The 25,081-nt window shown below is 42.9% G+C and overlaps 1 protein-coding gene across 1 annotated transcript; it reads right to left on the bottom strand.

Annotated features, from left to right (window-relative positions):
- Nucleotides 1-1,335: 1,335 nt before the first annotated feature.
- On the bottom strand, nt 1,336-24,280 carry LOC139275588 (probable G-protein coupled receptor 139). The gene is made up of 4 exons (XM_070892759.1): nt 24,131-24,280; nt 15,215-15,296; nt 5,080-5,140; nt 1,336-2,293 (listed from the first exon to the last, which is right to left on the bottom strand). The coding sequence occupies exons 1-4, from the start codon at nt 24,278-24,280 to the stop codon at nt 1,336-1,338; spliced, it is 1,251 nt and encodes a 416-aa protein (XP_070748860.1).
- Between the last annotated feature and the right edge of the window lie 801 nt (nt 24,281-25,081).

Genomic DNA, 25,081 nt, shown 5'->3' with positions numbered 1-25,081 from the left:
TGTTTCCACCGGTGGGAGGGGCGATACCCATAGACACAGATTGAAGATAATTGGAGAAAAACAGGGGTGGGGGAAATTAAGAACATATTTATTACACAGTGAGTTGTGGTGGTCTGAAATGCACTGTACGGAAGGGTGATGGAAACAGATTCAAGAATCACTTTCAAAAGGGAACAGTATACATGCTTCAAAAATAAAGAATTGCAGGGATATGTGGAACGATTGGGGAGTAGGAGTAATTTGATGGCTCTTTCAAAGAACCAGCACAGGCACAATGGGCTGAATAGCCTCCTTCAGTGCCGTAAACTTGAATAAAAAATTGGTATCATTAAAACTGTGCATGAAGCTGTTAAATTTCTCTAAACAACCAACTGGTTCTGTAATATCTGAGGGAAGCAATGCTGACGTCATTATAAGTGACTCCAGTCCTAAACCAATGTTGATGACTGCTTCCCTGCCGTGCATGTGGCTCGGGGAGGAATCAGTGGTATGAAACAGTTCAAAGTATAAAGACTGCAGCGGTTCAAGAAGACCCACCCTCATCTTCTCAAGTGTCAGCCCTGACTCCATGGTAGCACTCTTTGGTGAATCAGAAGGCTGTGGGTTCAAGTCTCACTCCAGGGACTTAAACACATAATCTAGCCTGACACTTCAGTGCAGTGCTAAGGCAGTGGTGAACTGTCGGAGACTTTTTGGATGAGAACTTTATCCACGGCCCTTCTGCCCTCTCCGGTGGATGTAAATGAGCCAGGGCACCATTGGAGGAAGGGAAGCGGGATGGAGGGTGGGAATTCTCCCTATTGTCTTGGCCTAGTTTATCTTTCAAGCTTTATCACTAGAACAGATTACCTGGTCAATGTTTACCAATTGGGACCAGAGCAAATCTTCCTCCCGCGGTAGAAATAATAAAATGAACACCCAAAATGAACTTTATATTTTATCTCAGCATCATTCAGTCTGAGAAGTGAAACCAAACAACTATACATTCAATGTTAAACAATTCAAAATTGAGCAAGTTTGTCATTTGTATCGGGAAATATTTCAGCTTCCATTTGGTGCAAGGAACTCGCAAAGGCCTTTTACATAAACGTCAGTAACAGGGCTTTGTTAACTCTGGTGCTCAGCTGGAATCTGACCGGCAGCTCACTCTTCCCCAGCTCCGCGAGAGTTCGCAATCTTGCAGGCGCGAATACGGAAATATTTACATTGTTTTGGCAATAAATGAATTGAAAGGACATGTTGTTGGTCCTGTTGCTGAGTCCCTCTGGAAATGTGGGTGACAATTGTGATATGGGGTTGAGTTGTGACATTGGGGGAGTCAGCTCGAGCTTCACTTCAGCTGCTTTCCTTGTTTATTAATTGACCAATGAGAGTAAAGGGATATTTGAGCGCATTGAGCAACTCCTCTCTGAACTTACTCTGGGTCACTGTGTAAATGGCCGTGTTCATACAGGAACTCAGGAGCTGGAGCAGAATTGCCACTTGTTCAAAATCACTAAAAGGGTTAAACAAATATCTCTTTTGAAAGGAGGTTGTAATTCGAAAATATAAGAAATATACGACGGTTGTCACCCAGAGCAGGATAAAACTGCCAGATATCGCAAAGAGTAAAACGATGGACCTTCTGCGGTTCCTCATCTCGGGGTCCTGGTCATTGCCACTATTGCTGTGCTCCCGGAGGCTCCTTCGGGCCCGGCTGGCCACTAAAATGCGTCTGACGGTGAGAGCGTTAAACAGTAAAATCACACAGAAGGGAAGCAGTGGGGTCAACAGCTGGTCAATCCAGGAAAATGCAATCCATGTGGGTACAACATAAAAGCTTCTTGATAAACGGCAACCCCTCGGTATACCATTCCGTGAAAAATACTGGATATAAACAAAGGGCCAGGGAGTGTTCTTCACACAGAACAGTGTGCTCACTGTCACTATAACCACCACTGAGGTTTTCTCGGTGCAATATTTTGTTTTCAGCTTCTGACAACAAATGGCTACAAAGCGATCAAAGCTAAAAGCGACTGTTAACCAAACAGAACTGTCTATGGCAGCAGGAGCCAGGAAGACAATGAACCTGCATACAGGAGTGTAGAACAGGAAAGTGTCCCACCAATAAAGCTGTGTCATCCGATTTAATATCACATTACAGACAATCACCATCAGATCCGCCGTTGCCATGGCCACCAGGTAGCGAGTGATGCATTTGGAGAGACCGCACTTTCCCCGGGACAGGATTATGATGGCCATCAGGTTCACTGTGAGAAGGAGAGATAAAGAAAGAGTCAAATCATTAACCAGACTAAAAAATCACCGATCAGTTGAAGCGATGTACACGGTCAGTGAATGTGTTTATTGAGTTATTTCTCCCCGTGACTCCTCTTCCGAAGGGGCAGCTCATGCTGCGGATTATTCCGGGGACAGTGGTCACCCACAGCTGCCTTTTCACTTGTGGCCCTTGACATAAGTTTACTGAGCAGATTCCGACACTGCGAGGTCCGCCGTGCGGGACACTATCAACTTTGAAAGCAAAAGGCGAGTTAAATCAGGAAGTACAGATTAGGAAACGAAATGTGGCTTGAACCATAACACGGAAAAAACGACTGATTGACTCACACAATGTCAGACACGGTGAGTTTTGAAAATACATTGGAAACACCAGCATGGCACTGAGTTACTGCCTGTTAGCTGCAAGCAATTAATTTGATTCGGTTCCCAGTGGAGCATTGTGAATGAATGATGACACAATATGTCAAGGGATGTCATTCTGTCAGCTGCTCCAGGAAAACTCGCTGCAGTCTTTCTACCTCAGCACAAGGTGTGAGCAAAGCAAAGGGCAGCAGGATCCGCGGGTCAGGGATCGGTCCCAAACACTGCACTGTATAAGAACAAATCACCACGGAACTCCACTCCTGTTCTCCATCTAATGCCCCCTCCTGAACCTAAGTGAGAGCCAGTCCCAATACAGAAACCGCCTTCAGGGAAAGGGACAATGAGAGTCGGCAGACAATGGTTAATCTAGGTGTTGTTGCTCGAGTGGTTCAGTTACACAAACAGATAAGTCACTGGGTGAAGTCCGCCTGTGAGAATTGTTCAATTAAAATAATGAAAGAGTGTTAACATTCAATGGGGCGAGTCTGCACAGTAACGGGCAGTACCGGATCCACCAACCATTTCAGTGTAACCACAATCGGGCCAAGTCCCGCCCGTTTACTGACGGAAAATCACTACAATCCGCGATCTCCCAGTCGGGAAGTAAAAATACCTGAATAGAATAAGGTAGTTAACACACCCTATAAAATATTTGGTCGTATATCTGAGAAACACTTTCCAAGATTGATTTGTTCACATTGCCGACAAGAACACACAGCTACTGAAACTAGATTCCTCTCAGATCAAATACATAAAAGGTCTTGTGAAGCCAATTAGCACAAAGGTAATTAATATTGGAGACAAAAGGTTGATGGTAAAACAAGGTTGCACCTTCAAAGGAGGGAGACGGTTTCTGTCATATGTTTACTTTCTGATGAGCAATCCATTTCTTCCCCGTCCTTCTATCCTGAAGGCACTGACTCATGCCGGCATAGATCCTGGGAAAACACGACAATCACAGGCAATCCTTCCTAACCCGATCCCCACAACAGGCGCGCCCTTCAGCAGAAGTCAGTGGATTACAGTCAGGAGTGACATGTGCCTGTTTGACCGCTGCCTGGTGCGGTAGCAGCAAGGAATGACTCAGTGCCCAGACTCGGCCGGTCAGCACATCGCAAGGATGAGTTTCTCGGTCCATTTACCATCCAGACAAGAATGGAATGTTCTAAGTAAATCACAAAGCGGGGAAGAATAACATGCAATGTTTAAAAAGTTTGTAACACGGACAACAACACTTAACCATTCTGTTAGTTACATGATACCTGCTGATAGTCACCCACCAGGTACTCCAATTGCTGCCAGAATAGGGTAATAAACGGCTCCTATCTCTACAATTCGTGAAGAAGCCATTTCTGAATGGAGACAATTTTATTCGGTGCTGTATAAAAGCTTTCAAATTTCAACAATCAGCTAACAAACTTAAAATACCAGTAATATAGTGTAGGTAAACCCTTAGTGGGACAATTAGATCACATCCCAACTGACATTATTTACAGACACTTGAACAAACAGGTTTTGTTCCCATGTGATGTTTAAGTATCACTGTCATTGAGGTGATGAAACATTACACATCGACCAGCTGAGTAACCTTTTGGAACAATGAATGGTGCAATGACAGAGCCACAATTTCTGAGTTTAAAACATTACATGCAAAATGCAATCCAAAGCACACCTTACAAGAAATATCAAATCCTAGTTCATCAATGTGACATCTTTAATGGCATCCCCTGTACTCCCATTCCCGTACTCCCATGCTGGTCCTGCTACTACCACTATCGCCTTACTATCCACTTTCTCACAATCCCTGTTACATTGTTTCAGTCATGGCCCCTCATTCTGTCTCTATTAATATCCAGAACTCTCTCCCCCTCAACCTCATTCTACTTGTCTTGCCAAGTCACTCCCTGTGATTCAATCTCCCTCTTTCATTCGCTCTGTGTTTCCAACTTAATTTTCTTTCTGATTTCTTCTCTTGCTGGCGTTATTTGATTCAAAATAATTTAAAACACTGGGATTGACAGATTTGTGTTTGGTAAGTGTATCAAGGGGTTGTATATGCTTGCCTGTTCACTGTGTGATGTCTGTAACACTGTTATGCAACACTGAATGTACCCTTACACTGTACACACCTTACCTGTACACCAGAGGGTACTGCTGCTGGAGACCTAAGGGCTACCTGCACACTGCAGGTAACCCAGTATATAAAGGAGCTCACAGCTTGGTGTCCTCACTCAAGGAGCTGCAAATAAAGGACTACAGGTCTACACAGTTTTAGTAGCATACCCTACCTCAGGAGTCATTTGTTAAAGGTGTCTACATACACGAAACGAAGGATATGGAACAAGAGCGGGTAAATGGAGTTGAATTACAGAAGCCATGATCTGACTGTAAGGCTGAACAGGTTCGAGGGACTGGATGACCAACTTCTGTTACTACGTTGAGATAATTTTCAGGTTCTGTATTGCTGTCCGCAGCGCACACTCCGAGTTAATTATTGCTAACAATAAAGAACATGCACATTATATTCACACAATTGTTTGTCTTATTTTTGTGCTGAATGAAATTGACATTATGTTCTGGCTAATCTTTGCACCTCGGAGAAAGTCAGACAGGCATCGTCTGCAAATCTTTGCTCCTCATCATCTGACCACTGTTGTGATGTGTGGATGTCTCTGACTGGCAGATATTTACAAGTATTTGGCCTTCTCGTTCAATTTCAAACCTCCATTGATCTTACCTGCCAAATATGTGTTTCGAGGTTGACAGCTGTGTCTCTGTGAAGATAATTGTGAGTGTTCTAGCGAAGCCAAGACCATTCATTCTTCATAGTCATGTTTCGGAAACATTCTGTGGCCCGTGTTTTGAAATCTGGCTTTTTATTGTGCTGTTCTTTACTTTGCTCATCACTCATTCTGGTCACTAACTGGACTAGTATGATTCCCAAATTGGAGTTACAATCTAGGACAGTGGTTCTCAACCGGTGTTCCGCGGCACAGTGGTGTGCTGTGATCCCTTCACAGGTATGCTCCCAAATTGTGTAAACGTATGGTGGACTTTAGCTGATTTCACAATGAAACACAAACCATTTAACTCTGAAACAGAAGGGGAGGGGGAGAGAGACAGACAGACAGACACACATGTCATCTACCTATATATATGATGCCACTGCTGTAGTAAACATTGCCAATATTGACAAATAACTATCTATTTATCTCTACTATTATCAAAAAAACTATGTTCTAGAGTTGTACAAGTAATAATGACAAGAGACAACTCACACAAATAATTTAAATGTCCATACTCGGAACAAAATCCTTTGGCAAAAGTTGTTTCCTTTGAGTACTCGACACCAGACCTCCCCCCCCCAATTCCTTTACTCCCTCCCATTACTGATAGAGAAGTACGAGTGCCTACCATCGAATGAGACTCTGTGTGTGTGTGTGTGTATTTACATTTGTGTGTGTGTATGTGTCTGTACCAAGGACGTAGCCAGGGGGGGCACTTGGGCCTTGGCCATCCCCAATCCAAAACAATAGTATTAAATTGTTCTTGTGAAAAGCTTAAAATTTGATTATTAATTCGGATGAATGAAATGAAAGATGAGTCTAACACATATGCAGTAAAAAGTGTAGTTTTTATAATAAAATGTCAAAACTATTGAATTACATTTGACCACATTCTTATTTATATTTTGTTATTTTGGCATCTTTGATGCTTTGACCTGATATAGTGGCAATTAGCGGCTCCTTTGATGTATGCGGCATCCAATTTGACCTGGCCTAGTCACCCTAGTGGTTCCTTTGATTTTTGAGAGTTGGCTTTTAGCATATTTTGACCATAGTCAAAATCAAAACTTCCTGTTCAACTCTAGGTTCGTTTCTGTCTGGACCCTCTGCAGTTTGGAAATTGGAAGACTCAGTTCGTGTCTTTCTGGAGTTTGGATCACTCAGACGAATAAAGTTTGTCCCCTCCAATGGACAAATTCATCATAAGAAAATATAAAAATGAGCAAGGAGATATCAATGACAGTGCCACTACAAGTGGCACCAGTAGGCCTACAACCAATGCTGGTACAAGCAGTGCCGAACCAAATCCTAAAAAATCCAAAATTCATCGTCAATATATGAGGATTATTTGAGGTGGTTTTTCATGGACAGGAGAAGAAGAATGCCCCATTCCACTGTGTGTTGTGTGCGGCGAAAAACTGTCGAACAGTGCAATGGTTCCCAGTAACTTTAAACGTCATTTTACGACGAAACATGCGCATCTTGCAGCAAAAGATCAGACTTATTTTAGGAGATTGATGGCAACGCAATCAAAACAAGTGAAATATTTTGAAAAAATTGTTAAGTTGTCAGATATGGTTCAAATTGCTTCTTATGAAGTTGCTGAATTAATAGCGCAGCAAATGAAGCCTCATACTATAGCTGAGTCACTTATTTTGCCTGCATGTCGTAACATTGTCAAAATAATGCTTGGTGATGAAACGGAACAAGAAATTGCAAAAATTCCGCTGTCTGACGATACAATTCGGAGAAGGATAAATGATATGTCATCTAACATTGAAGAAAATGTAGCCGAGAAACTTACAAACTCGAATTTTGCTTTGCAAATCGACGAGTCCACCGACATTAGTGGTAAAGCACAATTATTAGCATTTGTTCGCTTCATTCATGAAAACGAGATATTGAACCAATTTCTGTGCTGCAGAGAACTTCCAGAAAATACTAGAGGTCAAGACATATTTGATTCTGTGAATTCATATTAAGAAGACTTGAAAATTCATGGAACTCATGTGTTGGAATCAACACGGACGGTGCTCCATCTATGGTGGGATGTGTCAAAAGATTCATTACGCTCACAAAAAAACATAACCCAAATATATTATTCACCCATTGCTTTTTGCATAGAGAAGCACTTGTTGCAAAGACCTTACCGCTTGAATTAAAATCTTTGTTAGATCAAGTTGTTAATATTGTAAATTATATAAAATCAAGACCTTTAAAAACTCGCTTGTTTAAACAGCTCTGCAAAGCTATGGATGCACAGCATGAATGTTTACTTTTGCGTACAGAGGTAAGATGGTTTTCAAGGGGAAAAGTCTTATGTTGTGTATTTGAACTTAAAGAAGAATTGTCAGTATTTTTTGAAAGCGAAGGAAATTATACCGTTTGCAAATACCTTAAGAGTGAAATGTGGTGTGCTAAGTTAGCATATTTGGCAGGTATATTTAATTGTCTGAACAGCGTTAATACCAGTATGCAAGGGCGAAATGAAAACATTCTCACCTCTACAGACAAGCTATTAGCTTTTCAGAAAAAAATTTCTATCTGGAAAAAGAGCGCAATAGAAAAAAATCTTGAAATGTTCCCTTTGATACCAAATCACAGTTTTAAAAAGGTTGCTCCTATCGTGATAGAGCATTTGGCATCACTGGAAGACAACATCAAAAAATATTTTCCATCTTTGGATGTAGAGAAGTATGATTGGGTAAGAAATCCATTTTCTCCAATTAGTACGTCAGATTTTGATTTTACATTGCCAGAAGAAGAATTGACTTCTATTTCTACAGACCGCGGTCTTAAAATGAAACATTCAGATATGTCTCTTGATGCGTTCTGTATTTCTATTAAAGAAGAATATCCTGCAATATCCAAAAAAAAGCCTTGATAATTCTGATGCAGTTTTCAACATCATGTCTCTGCTAATTAGAATTCTCAACTCTTACGAACATCAAATGCAAAAAACGGGACAAACTTAGTGAAGTTGAACATGAAATGAGAGTCGCCTTATCGATTATAAGCCCTAATATTAGTGACATAACTAAAAAACGTCAGGCTCAAGTATCACATTAAAATACGAATTAATCTATAATTAATGTGAGGAATTATTATTATAGTTTATTATTTTATTGTTACTTTCAGAATAAAAAATAAATAACATATATGTATATCTTCATATACTGTGATTAATAAAATGTTTTTTAAATTTTCTGAAACTTGCTTTTTTTTTAACCTGTGTTCAACGTTTAATCCCTTCAAGTGTGCCGCCAAAAATTCTAGTATTCGAAAGTGTGCCGTGAACACAAAAAGGTTGAGAACTACTGATCTAGGAAGTAAACATCAGGATTCCATTTTCATGTGTTTAGAATCAGGAAAAGAGCGGTTGCTGTTTGGAGGTGTGTTGTGAATGATAGGTACCATAGCAGCAGTCAGATGACGTGGACCAAAGGCTTCCAGAACTGTGTCAGTCTCTGTCTTTCTCTGGTGTGTGAATATAAGCCAGACAGCAATGCAAATTTCATTCACCTTGCAGAAAAAGAGTGAGTTACAATTGTTTTTAACCCGGTGTGTGAACAATATTAAAGTTGAAAAGTGCTGTAACTGCAGTCGTTTGGCATTATTATTGTTCATTTATATGTTCCTTGTTAAATCACGGCGATGATAACAGAGTGCCTATTTTACAAGTAATCCAATACAAATCAGGAGAATATGAGTCAAATCCCACCGTGGCAATTTGTGTAATTGAATTCATGTTTAAAAGAAGAAACATAAGAACATAAGAACATAAGAATTAGGAACAGGAGTAGGCCATCTAGCCCCTTAAGCCTGCTCCGCCATTCAATAAGATCATGGCTGATCTGGCCGCGGACTCAGCTCCACTTATCCGCCTGCTCCCCATAACCCTTAATTCCCTTATTGGTTACAAATCTATCTACCTGTGACTTGAATACATTCAATGAGCTAGCCTCAACTGCTTCCTTGGGCAGAGAATTCCACAGATTCACAACCCTCTGGGAGAAGAAATTCCTTCTCAACTCGGTTTTAAATTGGCTCCCCCGTATTTTGAGGCTGTGCCCCCTAGTTCTAGTCTCCCCGACCAGTGGAAACAACCTCTCTGCCTCCATCTTGTCTATCCCTTTCATTATTTTAAATGTTTCTATAAGATCACCCCTCATCCTTCTGAACTCCAACGAGTAAAGACCCAGTCTATTCAATCTATCATCATAAGGTAACTCCCTCATCTCCGGAATCAGCCTAGTGAATCGTCTCTGTACCCCCTCCAAAGCCAGTATATCCTTCCTTAAGTAAGGTGACCAAAACTGCACGCAGTACTCTAGGTGCAGCCTTACCAATACCCTATACAGTTGCAGCAGGACCTCCCTGCTTTTGTACTCCATCCCTCTCACAATGAAGGCCAACATTCCATTCGCCTTCCTGATTACCTACTGCACATGCAAACTAACTTTTTGGGATTCATGCACAAGGACCCCCAGGTCCCTCTGCACCGCAGCGTGTTGCAATTTCTCCCCATTCAAATAATATTCCCATTTACTGTTTTTTTTCCCAAGGTGGATGACCTCACACTTTCCGACATTGTATTCCATCTGCCAAACCTTAGCCCATTCGCTTAACCTATCTAAATCTCTTTGCAGCCTCTCTGTGTCCTCTACACAACCCGCTTTCCCACTAATCTTTGTGTCATCTGCAAATTTTGTTACACTGCACTCTGTCCCCTCTTCCAGGTCATCTATGTATATTGTAAACAGTTGTGGTCCCAGCAACGATCCCTGTGGCACACCACTAACCACCGATTTCCAACTCAAAAAGGACCCATTTATCCCGACTCTCTGCTTTCTGTTCGCCAGCCAACTCTCTATCCTTACTAATACATTTTCTCTGACTCCACGTACCTCTATCTTCTGCAGTAACCTTTTGTGTGGCACCTTATCGAATGCTTTTTGGAAATCTAAATACACCACATCCATTGGTACACCTCTATCCACCATGCTCGTTATATCCTCAAAGAATTCCAGTAAATTAGTTAAATGTGATTTCCCCTTCATGAATCCATGCTGTGTTTGCTTGATTGCACTATACCTATCTCGATGTCCTGCTATTTCTTCCTTAATGATAGTTTCAAGCATTTTCCCCACTACAGATGTTAAACTAACCAGCTTACAGTTACCTGCCTTTTGTCTGCCCCCTTTTTTAAACAGAGGTGCTACATTAGCTGCTTTCCAATCCGCTGGTACCTCCCTAGAGTCCAGAGAATTTTGGTAGATTATAACGAATGCATCTGCTATAACTTCCGCCATCTCTTTTAATACCCTGGGATGCATTTCATCAGGACCAGGGGACTTGTCTACCTTGAATCCCATTAGCCTGTCCAGCACTACCCACCTAGTGATAGTGATTGTCTCAAGGTCCTCCCTTCCCACATTCCTGTGACCAGCAATTTTTGGCATGGTTTTTGTGTCTTCCACTGTGAAGACCGAAGCAAAATAATTGTTTAAGGTCTCAGCCATTTCCACATTTCCCATTATTAAATCTCCCTTCTCATCTTCTAAGGGACCAACATTTACTTTAGTCACTCTTTTCCGTTTTATATATCTGTAAAAGCTTTTACTATCTGTTTTTATGTTTTGCGCAAATTTACCTTCGTAATCTATCTTTCCTTTCTTTATTGCTTTTTTCGTCATTCTTTGCTGTTGTTTAAAATTTTCCCAATCTTCTAGTTTCCCACGAACCTTGGCCACCTTATACGCATTGGTCTTTGATTTGATACTCTCCTTTATTTCCTTGGTTATCCACGGCTGGTTATCCCTTCTCTTACCACCCTTCTTTTTCACTGGAATATATTTTTGTTGCGCACTATGAAAGAGCTCCTTAAAAGTCCTCCACTGTTCCTCAATTGTGCCACTGTTTAGTCTGTGTTTCCAGTCTATTTTAGCCAACTCTGCCCTCATCCCACTGTAGTCCCCTTTGTTTAAGCATAGTACACTTGGTTCTGACACAACTTCCTCACCCTCAATCTGTATTACAAATTAAACCATACTGTGATCACTCATTCCGAGAGGATCTTTTACTAGGAGATCGTTTAATTTTCCTGTCTCATTACACAGGACCAGATCTAAGATAGCTTGCTCCCTTGTAGGTTCTGTAACATACTGTTCTAAGAAACATTCCCGTATGCATTCTATGAATTCCTGCTCCAGGCTACCCCGTGCGATTTGAGTTGACCAATCGATACGTAGGTTAAAATCCCCCATGACTACTGCCGTTCCTTTTTCACATGCCTCCATTATTCCCTTGATTATTGCCCGCCCCACCGTGAAGTTATTATTTGGGGGCCTATAAAGTACGCCCACCAGTGACTTTTTCCCCTTACTATCTCTAATCTCCACCCACAATGATTCAACATTTTGTTCATTAGAGCCAATATCGTCTCTCACAACTGCTCTGATATCATTCTTTATTAACAGAGCTACACCACCTCCTTTCTCTTCTTGTCTATCCGAATCGTCAGATACCCCTGTATGTTTAATTCCCAGTCTTGGCCACCCTGCAACCATGTTTCTGTAATGGCCACCAAATCATACCCATTTGTAATGATTTGTGCCGTCAACTCATTTACTTTATTTCGAATGCTGCATGCGTTTAGGTAGAGTGTTTTAATCCTAGTTTTTAAACCATGATTTCTAGTTTTGACCCCTCCTACAGGCCCTTTATATTCAGTGGCCCTTTTTGTTTTTTGTCTTGGGTTTCTCTGCCCTCCACTTTTACTCATCTCCTTTCTGTCTTTTGCTTTTGTCTCCTTTTTGTTTCCCTCTGTTTCCCTGCATTGGTTCCCATCCCCCTGCCATATTAGTTTAACTCTTCCCCAACAGCACTAGCAAACACTCTCCCTCGGACATTGGTTCCGGTCCTGCCCAGGTGCAGACCATCCAATTTGTACTGGTCCCACCTCTCTAGAACCTGTTCCAATGCCCCAGGAATTTGAATCCCTCCCTGCTGCACCACTGCTAAAGCCACGTATTCATCTGCGCTATCCTGCGATTCCTACTCTGACTAGCACATAGCACTGGTAGCAATCCCGAGATTACTACTTTTGAGGTCCTACTTTTTAATTTAGCTTCTAGCTCCTTAAATTCGTCTTGTAGGACCTCATCCCTTTTTTTAACCTATGTCGTTGGTACCAATATGCACCACAACAACTGGCTGTTCTCCCTCCCTTTTTAGAATGTCCTGCACCTGCTCCGAGACATCCTTGACCCTTGCACCAGGGAGGCAACATACCATCCTGGAGTCTCGGTTGCTGCCGCAGAAACGCCTATCTATTCCCCTTACAATTGAATCCCCGATCACTCTCACTCTCCCACTCTTTTTCCTGTCCTCCTGTGCAACAGAGCCAGCCACGGTGCCATGAACTAAACATCTGCAATGAAAAGTGACCATGAGGCTGCCGCATTGGTAGCTGGTTCACTAATGTTGTTTAGGGAAGGAAACCCACCATCCTTAACCATGGCCTATATGTGACTCTTAACTGCCACCTGAAATGGCCCAGCAATGTGACTCTTAACTGCCCCCTGAAATGGCCCTGCAAGCCACTCAGTTGCATCAAAACACTAAAGAAAAGGCTAATAAAAATGAAACCGAACAATTCTAGTCATTAAATCCGGTCACCAAAAAGGCCACCCAGTCCAGTAGGCCATGCAAACTCAGCCGACATCCGGCAACTGTTGCAAAAGGCGGTAGAGCTGTCTGATGGGCAAGTCAAGCCCACAGAACAATACCTATCAGAAAATGGCCCATCATCATCCATGGTATGTACTACCTCACCGGCAGGTCTGAACCATCTGAAGTGGGTATATAGATGGGTGAGAGTGGCCTGGGATGTCCTCAACAGTGACTCTGGCCCACTGGATGTCTTATGGCTTTAAATCAAACACGGACAATGAAACCTCTTGCTGATGACCACCTACCGGCCTCCCTCAGCTGAGGAATCAATATTCTTCCATGTTAAATACCCCTTCGAGGAAGTACAGAAAGAATCAAGAGCACATAATATATTGTGCATGGGTTTTCAATGTTGATCACTAAGAATGGCTCAGTAACACCACAACGGACTGAGCTGGCTGTATCCTGAAGGATAAAGCTGCCCGAATGGGCTTGTGCCAGTCAGTGAGAGAATCAACATGAAGAAACAATGTAATTGGCTTCGTCCTAACCAATTTATCTGTCGCAGGTGCATCTGTTGATAACAATATTGGAAGCAGTGACCACCACGAAGTCCTTGTGAATAACAAGTCTGAGAAATTCGTCTCAGGTGAAGGTGCAAAATAGGCAGTATCACGCTTGATGGAATTGAATATCGCATGTAACAGGCGGTATCATGGTAAATGGAGCCGAATGTTGCATGTAATGGGTGGTAGAACTGTCAATGGAACTCAATATCATGTGTAACAGGCATTATCATGATCAATGGAGCTGAATGTCATGTGTAACGGGCGGTATCATTATCAATGGAATTGAATATCGTGTGTAACAGGCGGTATCACCGTAAATGGAACTCAATATCGTCTGTAACGGGCGGTATCATGGTCAATGGAACTTAATATCGCGTGTAACGGGTTTATAGATAGGTTAAGTCAGTGGGCAAAAATTTGTCAGATGATGTATAATGTGTGAAAATGTGAGGTTATCCACTTTTGTAGGAAGAATAAAAAAAGAGACTGCAAAATGCTGAGGTACAGAGGGATCCGGGGGGCCTTGTACATGAAACACAAAAAGTTAGCATGTAGGTACAGCAAGTAATTAGGAAGGCAAATAGAATGTTAGCCTTTATTTCAAGGGGGATGGAGTAGAAAAGTAGGGAAGTCTTGCTATAAACGTACAGGGCATTGGTGAGACCATACCTGGAGTGCTGTGTGCAGTTTTGGTCCTATTTAAGGAGGGATATAGTTGCATTGGAGACAGTTCAGAGAAACATAGAAACATAGAAAATAGGTGCAGGAGTAGGCCATTCGGCCCTTTGAGCCTGCACCACCATTCAATATGATCATGGCTGATCATGCATTTCAATATTCTATTCCTGCTTTCTCTCCATACCGCTTAATCCCTTTAGCTGTGAGGGTCACATCTAATTCACTTTTGAATATATCTAATGAACTCTCTGCGGTAGAGAATTCCACATGCCCACAATGCTCTGAGTGAAGAAGTTCCTCCTCATCTCGGACCTAAATGGCTTATCCCTAATCCTTAGACTGTGACCCCTGGTTCTGGACTTCCCCAACATCGGGAACATTCTTCCTGCATCTAACCTGTCCAATCCCATCAGAATTTAATGTTTCTATGAGATTCTTTCTCATTCTTCAAAATTCCATTGAATACAAGCCGAGCCGATCCAGTCTTTCTTCATATGTCAGTCCTGTCATCCCGGGAATCAGTCTGGTGAACCTTCCCTGCACTCCCTCAATAGCAAGAATGTCCTTCCTCAGATTAGGAGAACAAAACTGTACACAATATTCAAGATGTGGCCTTACCAAGGCCCTGTACAACTGTAGGAAGACCTCCCTCCTATACGCGAATCCTCTCGCTATGAAGGCCAACCTGTCATTTGCCGCCTTCACTGCCTGCTGCACCTGTATGCCAACCTTCAATGTACCATGACACCCAGGCCTTGTTGCACCACCCCCTTTACCAATCAGCCCTCCTGGTTTTACCACCAAAGCGGATAACCTCACATTTGTCCACATTATACCGCATCTACCATGTATTTGCCCACTCACCTAACCTGTCGAAGTCACCCTGCAGCCTCTTAGCGTTCTTCTCACAGCTCACACTACCACTCAGCTTACAGTCATCTGCAAACTTGGAGATATTACATTCAATTCCTTTATCTCAATCATTAATGTATATTGTAAACAGTTGGGGTCACAACACTGAACCTTGCGGTACCCCAGTAGTCACTGCCTGCCATTCTGAAAAGGACCCGTTTATTCCTACTTTCTGCTTCCTGTCTGCCAATCAGTTCTCTATCCATCTCAGTACATTACCCCCAATATCATGTGCTTTATTTTGCAAACTAATCTTATGTGGGACCTTGTCAAAAGCCCTTTGAAAGTCTAAATACACCACATCCACTGCCCCCCCTTGTCCACTGTACTAGTTACATCGTCAAAAAATTCGAAAAGATTTGTCATGCATGTGTTCACTAGATTGATTCCTGGGATGAAGAAAGTTTAAGCAAGCTGGGCCTATACACATTGCAATGTTTAAGATTCTGAGGGGGCCAAAAAGGACAGAGAGGATGTTTCCCCTTGTGGTGGAATCTAGAATTGGAGTAAAGTTTCAGAATAAGGGGTCGCCCATTTAAAACGGAGATGAGGAGGAATGTCTTCTCTTAGAGGGTTGTGAATCTTTGGAATTCTCTACCCAAGAGATCTGTTGAGGCTGGGTCATTGAATATATTTAAGGTAGAGATAGACAGGTTTTTGAATGATAGGGAAGTCAAGGGTTATGGGGTGCCGGCAGGAAAGTGGAGTTGAGGCCAAGATCAGATCAGCCATGATCTTATTGAATGGTGGAGCAGGCTCGAGGAGCCAAATTCCTACTCCTGCTCCTATTTCTTATGTTCTTATGTTCTTATCTCATATACATTCTTAACCACTTTATCTATCTACCCTGCTACATTCAGGGATCTGTGGACATGCACTCCAATGTCCCCCTATTCCTCTGCACTTCTCAGTATCCCATCATTTATTGAGTATTTCCTTGCCTTTTTAGCCCTCCCCAAATTCATTACCTCACACTTCTCCAGATTTAATTCCATTTGCCACTTTTCTGTTCACATGACCAGTTAATTGATATCTTCCTGCAGTCTACAGCTTTCTTACATAAGAACATAAGAAATAGGAGCAGGAGTAGGCCATACGGCCCCTCGAGCCTGCTCCACCATTTAATACGATCTTGGCTGATCCAATCATGGACTCAGGTCCACTTTCCTGCCCGCTCCCCATAACCCCTTATTCCTTTATCGGTTAAGAAACTGTCTATCTCTGTCTTAAATTTATTCAATGTCCCAGCTTCCACAGCTCTCTGAGGCAGCGAATTTCACAAATCCGCAACCCTCCGAGAAAAGACATTTCTCCTCATCTCAGTTTTAAATGGGCAGCCCCTTATTCTAAGATTATGACTCCTAGTTCTAGTCTCCCCCATCAGTGGAAACATTCCCTCTGCATCCAACTTGTCAAGCCCCCTCATAATCTTATACATTTTGATAAGATCACCTCTCAATCTTCTGAATTCCAAAGAGTAGAGGTCCAACCTACTCAACCTTTCCTTATAAGTCAACCTCTCCGGAATCAACCTTAGTGAACCTTCTCTGAAATCCCTCCAAAGCAAGTATATATTTTCGTAAGTATGGAAACCAAAACTGTGTGCAGTATTCCAGGTATACGCTGTATAACTGTAGCAAGACTTCCCTGATTTTATACTCCATCCCTTTTGCAATAAAGGCCAAGATTCTATTAGCATTCCTGATCATTTGCTGTACCTGCACACTAAACTTTTGTGTTTCATGCACAAGTACCCCCAAGTCCCGCTGTACTGCAGCACTTTGCAATCTTTCTCCATTTAAATAATAACTTGCTCTTTGATTTTTTTTCTGCCAAAGTGCATGACCTCACACTTTCCAACATTATACTCCATCTGCCAAATTTTTGCCCACTCACTTAGCCTGTCTTTGTCCTTTTGCAGAGTTTTTGTGTCCTCCTCACACATTGCTTTTCCTCCCTTCTTTGTATCATCAGAAAACTTGGCTACATTACACTTGGTCCCTTCTTCCAAATTGTTATTATCGATTTTAAATAGTTGGGGTCCAAGCACTGATTCCTGCAGTACCCCAATAGTTGCTGGTTGCCAACCTGAGAATGAACCATTTATCCCAACTCTCTTTTTTCTGTTCTTTAGCCAATCCTCTATTCATGCTAATATATTACCCCCAACCCCATGAACTTTTATCTTGTGCAGTAACCTTTTATTTGGCACCTTGTCAAATGCCTTCTGGAAGTCCAAATATACCACATCCACTGGTTCCCCTTTATCTACCCTCTTAGTGCAATAAACGTACGGCAGTTATCATGGGTGACTTTAATCTATATATAGATTGGGCTAACCAAACTGGTAGCAATACGGTGGAGTAGGATTTCCTGGAGTGTATAAGGGATGGTTTTCTCGACCAATATGTCGAGGAACCAATTGAGAGCTGGCTATCCTAGACTGGGTGTTGTGTAATGAGAGAGGATTAATTAGCAATCTTGTTGTGTGACGCCCCTTAGGAAAGAATGACCACAGTATGGTAGAATTTTTCATTAAGATGGAGAGTGACACATTTAATACAGAGACTCGAGTCCTGAACTTAAAGAAAAGTAACTTCAACGGTATGAGATGTGAATTGGCTAGGATAGACTGGCGAATGATACTTAAAGGGTTGACGGTGGAAAGGCAATGGCAGACATTTAAAGATCACATGGATGAACTTCAACAATTATACATCCGTGTCTGGCATAATAATAAAATGGGGAGGGTGGCTCAACCGTGGCTTACAAGGGAAATTAGGCATAGTGTTAAATCCAAGGAAAAGACAAATAAAAAATTGGCCAAAAAAAGCAGCAAATCTGAGGACTGGGAGAAATATAGAATACAGCAGAGGACAAATGGTTTAATTCGGAGGGGGAAAATACAATATGAGAGTAAGCTTGCAGGGAACATAAAAAGTGACTGCAAAAGCTTCTACAGATATGTGAAGAGAAAAAGATTAATGAAGACCAATGTAGGTCCCTTAGAGTCAGAATCAGGTGAAATCATAATGGGGAACAAAGAAATGACAGACCAATTGAACAAATACTTTGGTTCTGTCTTCACTAAGGAAGACACAAATAACCTTCCAGAAATACTAGGGGACCGAGGGTCGAGTGAGAAGGAGGAACTAAAGGAAATCCTTATTATTCAGCAAATTGTGTCAGGGAAATTGATGGGATTGAAGGCCGATAAATCCCCAGGGCCTGATAGTCTGCATCCCAGAGTAATTAAGGAAGTGGACCTCGAAATAGTGGATGCATTGTTGGTCATTTTCCAACATTCTTTCGACTCTGGATCAGTTCCTATGGACTGGAGGGTAGCTAATGTAAACCGACTTTTTAAAAAAGGAGGGAGAGAGAAAACAGGGAATTATAGACTGATCAGCCTGACATCGGTGGTGGGGAAAATGTTGGATCAATTATTAAAGATGTAATAGCAGCGCATTTGGAAAGGTGTGACAGGATGGGTCCAAGTCAGCATGGACTTATGAAAGAGAAATCATGCTTCACAAATCTTCTAGAATTTTTTAAGGATGTGACTAGCAGAGTGGGCAAAAGGGAGCCAGTGGATGTGGTGTATTTAGACTTTCAAACAGCTTTTGAAAAGGTCCCACATAAAAGATTAGTGTGCAAAATTAAAGCACATGGTATTGGGGGTAATGTACTGAAGTGGATAGAGAACTGGTTGGCAGACAGGAAGTAGAGAGTAGGAATAAACGGGTCCGTTTCAGAATTGCAGGCAGTGACTAGTGGGGTACCGCAAGGTTCAGTGCTGGGACACCGGCTATTTACAATATACATTAATGATTTAGACAAAGGAATTGAAACTAATATCTCCAAGTTTGCAGATGACACTAAGCTGGGTGGCAGTGTGAGCTGTGAGAAGGATGCTAAGAGGCTGCAGGGTGATTTGGACAGGTTAGGTGATTAGGCAAATACATGGCAGATGCAGTATAATGTGAATAAATGTGAGGTTATCCACTTTGGTGATAAAAACAGGAGGGCTGATTATTTTCTGAATGGCGACAGATTGGTAAAGGGGGAGGTGCAACGAGACCTGGGTGTCATGGTACATCAGTCATTGAAGGTTGGCATGCAGGTGCAGCAGGCAGTAAAGAATGCAAATGGCATGTTGGCCTTCATAGCGAGAGGATTTGTTTATATGAAGAGGGAGGTCTTCGTACAGTTGCACAGGGCCTTGGTAAGGCCACACCTTAAATATTATGTACAGTTTTGGTCTCCTAATCTGAGGAAGGACATTCTTGCTATTGAGGGAGTGCAGCGATGTTCACCAGACTGATTCCAGGATGACAGGACTGACATATAAAGAAAGATTGGATCGACTAGTCTTGTATTCAATGGAATTTCAAAGAATGAGAGGGGATCTCATAGAAACATATAAAATTCTGATGGGATTGGACAGGTTAGATGCAGGAAGAATGTTACCGATGTTGGGGAAGTCCAAAACCAGGGGTCACAGTCTAAGGATAAGGGGTAAGCCATTTAAGACCGAGATGAGGAGGAATTTCTTCACTCAGAGAGTTGTGGGCATGTGGAATTCTCTACCACAGAAAGTTGTTGGGGCCAGTTCATGAGATATTTTCAAAAGGGAGTTAGATGTGGCCCTCACAGCTAAAGGGATCAAGGGGTATGGAGAGAATGCAGGAATGGGGTATTGAAATACATGATCAGCCATGATCATATTGAATGGTGGTGCAGGCTCAAAGGGTCGAATGGCCGACTCCTGCACCTATTTTCTGTGTTTCTATGTTACATCCTCAAAGTTTTTCTTCACTATCAATCACACATACAATTTTTGTATCATCTGAAAACTTCTTAACCATGTCCTCTACATTGAAGTCTAAGTCATTGATATATACCATAAAAAGCAATAAACCCCTGAGCCCTATAGAACCCCACTGGTAAGTCACAAAATACCTTTGACTATTACCCTTTGCTTCCTGCCACTGAGCCAGTTTTGGATTCAACTTGACTCTTTCCCCTGGATCCTGTGGACTTTAACTTTTCTGGCCAGTTTGCCATGTGGGACCTTGTTAAAAGCCCTGCTCACATCCATGTAGACTACATCAAATACACTACCCTCATCGACCCTCCTTGTTACCTCCTCATAAAATTCAATCAATTTAGTCATATACAACCTTCCCTCAGAAAATCCATATTGACTGTCCTTAATTAATCCATGCCTTTCTAAATGACGATTAATATTGTCCCTCAGAATTTTTTCCACCACTGAGGTTAGACTCACTGGCACAGTCTATACCATTCTGCCCTTTTAAACAACGGTACAACGTTAGTAGTCCTCCAGTCCTCCAGCACTACACCTATTGTCAGAGGGGGTTGGACAATGATGAGCAGATCCTCTGCTATTTCCTCCCTTGCTTCTCTTAACAGCCTGGGATATATTTCATTCGGGCCTGGTGATTTATCTACTTTCAAAGATGCTAACCCTTTAATAATTCCTCTCTCACTATGTTGAGCCCATCTAATATTTCACATTCCTTCTCCTTAACTACAATATCTGCATTGTTCTTCTCTTTTGTGAAGACGTGCAAAGTATTCATTAAGAACTATACCCATGCCTTCCGTCTGCACACACATTTTAGTCTCTAATAGGCCCTACTCTTTCTTTAGATATCATCTTGCTCTTTATGTATTTACAAAATATCTTTGTGTTCTCCTTGATTTTATTGCCAATATTTTTTCATGCCTTTGTTTCCAAATTTCCTTTTTAATTTCACCCCTGTACTTACTACATTCGTCCAGGCTTTCTGCAGTATTAAGCTCTTGGTATCTAACATAAGCTTCCCTTTTCTGCCTTATCCAACCCTATATACTGCTTGACATCCAGTGGACTCTAGATTTGGGAGTCCCACCCTTTTTCTGGAGCCAGATCTCATTACAGCCTTGGTCCAAACTTGGACAAAAGAGCTGAATTCCAGAAGTGAGGTGAGAGCGACTGCCCTTGACATCAAGGCAGCATTTGACCGAGTGTGGCATCAAGGAGCCCGAGCAAAACTGAAGTTAATGGGAATCAGGGGGAAAACTCTCCACTGGCTGGAGTCATACACATCACAAATGAAGATGGTTGTCGTGGTTTGAGGTCAATCATCACAGCCCCAGGACTGCAGGAGTTCCTCAGGGCAGCATCCTAGGCCCAACCATCTTCCGCTGCTTCATCAATGACCCTCCCTCCATCATAAGGTCAGAAGTGGGGACGTTCGCTGATAACTGCATGGTGTTCAGTGCCATTCGCAACTCCTCAGATAATGGAGCAGTCCATGCCCGTATGCAGCAAGACCTGGACGGACGACATTCAGGCTTGGGCTGATAAGTGGCAAATAACAGTCACGCCACACAAGTGCCAGGCAATGACTATCTCCAACAAGCGAGAGTCTAACCATCGCCCCATGACATTTTACGGCATTACCATCGCCGAATCCCCCACCATCAATAACCTGGGGGTCTCCATAAACCAGAAACTTAACTGCACCAGCCACAGAAATACTGTGACAACTAGAGCAGGTTAGAGGTTGGGTATTCTGCGGCGAGCGTCTCACCTCCTGACTCCCCAAAGCCTTTCCACCATCTACATGGCACAAGTCAGGTGTGTGATGGAATACTCCCCACTTACATCAATGAGTGCAGTTCCAACAACACTCAAGAAGCTCAACACCATCCAGGACAAAGCAACCCGCTTGATTGGCACCCCATCCACCACCTTAAACATTCACTCTCTCCATCACCGACGTACCGTGGCTGCAGTGTGTTCCATCGACAACATGCACTGTAGCAAATTGCCAAGGCTTCTTCGGCAGCACCTCCCAAACCTGCAACATCTACCACCTAGAAGGGCAAGGGCAGCTGGTGCATGGGATCACCACCACCTCCACATTCCCCTCAAAGTCACACACGATCCTGACTTGGAAGTATATCACTATTCCTTCATCGTCGCTGGGTCAAATTCCTGGTACTCCCTCCCGAACAGCACTTTGGGAGTACCTTCACTACACAGACTGCAACGGTTCAAGAAGGCGGCTCACCACCATCCTATCAAGAGCAGTTAAGGATGAGCAATAAATGCTGGCCTTGCCAGCGACATTCACATCCCGTGAATGAATAAAAAAAAACATATTTGCTCTGAACCCTCACTATCTCATCATTGAATGCCTCCCACAGCTCTGACACTGATTCACCTTTAAATAGCTGTTTCCAGGAGCCAAATTGCATCTCAGCATAGTAAAATTGGCCTTTCCCCTTTACTCCTGTTCTATCTTTGTTCTTTTCCATAACTACACTAAATTATTATCACTACCTCCAAAATAGTCTCCCATTGATAACCCTCCCACCTGCCCACCTTCATTCCCTAAAATTAATACTGACTAAAATGTTCTCCTAAATGCATTATAAGAATTCTGCACTCTCTATGCCTTTTACACTAATGCTATCCCAGTTAACATTAGGGTCGTTGAAATCCCCAATGATTACTGTCCTATTGTTTTTGCTCATCTCAGAAATTTGCCTACATATTTGCTCTTGTATCCCACTCTGACTATTTTGGTATCTATAATATACTCCCAACAGTGTGATTGCCCCTTTTTTTGCTTCAGTTCAACCCGTATGGCCTTATTTGATGATCCTTCCCTCCTCACAGCTGCAATAGTTTCTTTAACCAATATGGCCGTTCCCCAGCCTCCCCCCTCGTTTTTAATCTCCCTCTCGATCTCGTCTGAAAACCCTCTAATCAGGAATGTTGAGCTGCCATTCCTGCCCTTCTTTCAGCCAAGTTTCAGTAAAAGCTATGATATCATACTTCCACGTGTCTATCTGCACACTCAGCTCATTGCCTAATTCACTAAACTCCTTGCATTGAAGTACATGCCATGAAGCACTGCGAATCCCCTTTGTTGTCTATTTTCTAGCCTTTGTTACCTCTGCCTTCCACACTCCAGAATTTTCTGCCTTCCATTTCCAACTTTGCTTCTCTCTCTTCTGAATCTACTCTCAGGTTCCCATCCCCCTGCCAAGCTGGTTTGAACCCTCCCTAACAGCACTAGCAATGTCCCCCATCCCCCGGGATGATATTGGTCCCGGCCCTGTTGAGGTCCAACCTGTCCGGCTTGTACACATCCCACCTCCCCCAGGCCCGGTTCCAATGCCTCAGGCATCTAAAGCCCTCCCTTCTGCACCATCTCTCCAGCCAAATGCTCTACTGCTCTATCCTCCGATCCTATACTTACTAATGTGTGCCACCGAGAATAATCCAGAGATTGCTACCTTTGAGGTCCTGTTTATTAATCTCTTTCCTAGCTCCCTAAAATCTGCCTGCAGGACCTCATCCCTCTTTCTACCAATTTCATTGGTACTGATATGGACCACGAACTCTGACTGTTCACCCTCCCCCCTCAGAATGCCCTGCAGCTGCTCAGTGACATCCTTGACCGTGTCCCCAGGGAGGCAACATACCATCCCGGAGTCACGTCTGTGGCCGCAGAAACACCTGTCTGTTCCAATAAATATTGAAGCCCCGTCACTAATGCGTTCCAGACCTTCCTCCTCCCCCCATGTACAGCTGAACCACCCATGGTGCCATGGCTTTGCTTCTAGCTGTACGCTCAAGAGGAACCAACAGCCTCACCAGTATTTAGAACTGAATATCGCTTAGAAGGCAAGATGCACTCAAAGGACTCCTGCACTACCTGTCTGGTCCTCCTTGTCTGTCTGGTGGTCACCCATTCCCTTTTTGTCTGAAAACTCATAAGCTGCAGGGTATCCACCTCCTGCAATGTGCTATCCATGTAGCTCTCAGCCTCGCGGATGCACTACCTCATGCCAGCCGCTGCTCAAACTCCGAAACCAGAACTGAAGCTTCTCCAGTTGGCAGCACTTCCTGCAGTTGTCCAGAACATGAGAAGCATTCTTGACTTCCCACGTGGGGCGGGATGTGCATTCGATGGGACTGAGGTTCCGTGACATACCTCTATGCAACTAGTTCTAATAATTTAAACATCTTGGCCCCGTATCATTCTTTTGAATCTGTGCTGCAGCCTCTCCAAGGCCAATATATCCTTCCTGAGATGTGATGCCCAGAACTGGATGCAGTTTTCTAAATGTGGTCTGGCCAGAGCACTGTACTGCTGGAATGTAACTCACACCCCTATTTTTTCCAGCCCCTTCGAGATAAGGGCCAACATTCCTTTAGCCTTTTAAATTATTTTTTAGTATTGGATTACTAAGTCTGCCAAAGCGATTCACTTGCTTCTGAAATTCCATCAACAGTCATGACATTTCTTGCAGGTGCTTTGACCCCATTTGGACCCCACTTATTTATCCTCCGAAGGGGATAGCAATTAATTGTTCGATGTCTGATAGTCATGGGACCATAGTGTGAACTAACATGACACGACTGCGCACTCTCCAACCATAAACCTGCATCTTCCCCTGCTTCATATCTTTCTTCACTTATCCAATTATTCAGCAGGTGAATGCAAAAGACAAGGCTGAATCATTTGCAACCAGCTTCAGCCAGAAGTGCCAGATGGATGATCCACCTCGGCCTCTTCCTGAGGTTCCCACCATCGTAGAAGGCAGTCTTCAGCCAATTTGATTCACTCCGAATGACATTACGAAACATCTGAGCACATTGTATACAGCAAAGGCTCTGGGCCCCGACAACATCCCAGGTGCAGCACTGTAGACTTGTGCTCCAGAACTAGCCGTGCCTCTAGCCAAACTGTTCCAGTACAGCTACAACACTGGCTTCTACCCAACAAAGTG

Source organism: Pristiophorus japonicus, chromosome 11 (assembly GCF_044704955.1).
Source record: "Pristiophorus japonicus isolate sPriJap1 chromosome 11, sPriJap1.hap1, whole genome shotgun sequence".
Lineage (NCBI taxonomy): Eukaryota > Metazoa > Chordata > Chondrichthyes > Pristiophoridae > Pristiophorus > Pristiophorus japonicus.
This window is presented reverse-complemented; position numbering and strand designations above follow the sequence as displayed.

What these genes read in the sequence shown, in the direction of transcription:
- LOC139275588 (XM_070892759.1), bottom strand. Translation starts at nt 24,280, where the DNA reads ATGTCACGGAACCTCAGTCCCATCGAATGCACATCCCGCCCCACGTGG. An exon ending in TGAGCAGCGGCTGGCATGAG is followed by an intron (nt 15,297 to 24,130) that starts GTAGTGCATCCG and finishes AATATCTCCAAG; the next exon opens with TTTGCAGATGACTGTAAGCT. An exon ending in GGGTGACTTCGACAGGTTAG is followed by an intron (nt 5,141 to 15,214) that starts GTGAGTGGGCAA and finishes CTTTATTGTTAG; the next exon opens with CAATAATTAACTCGGAGTGT.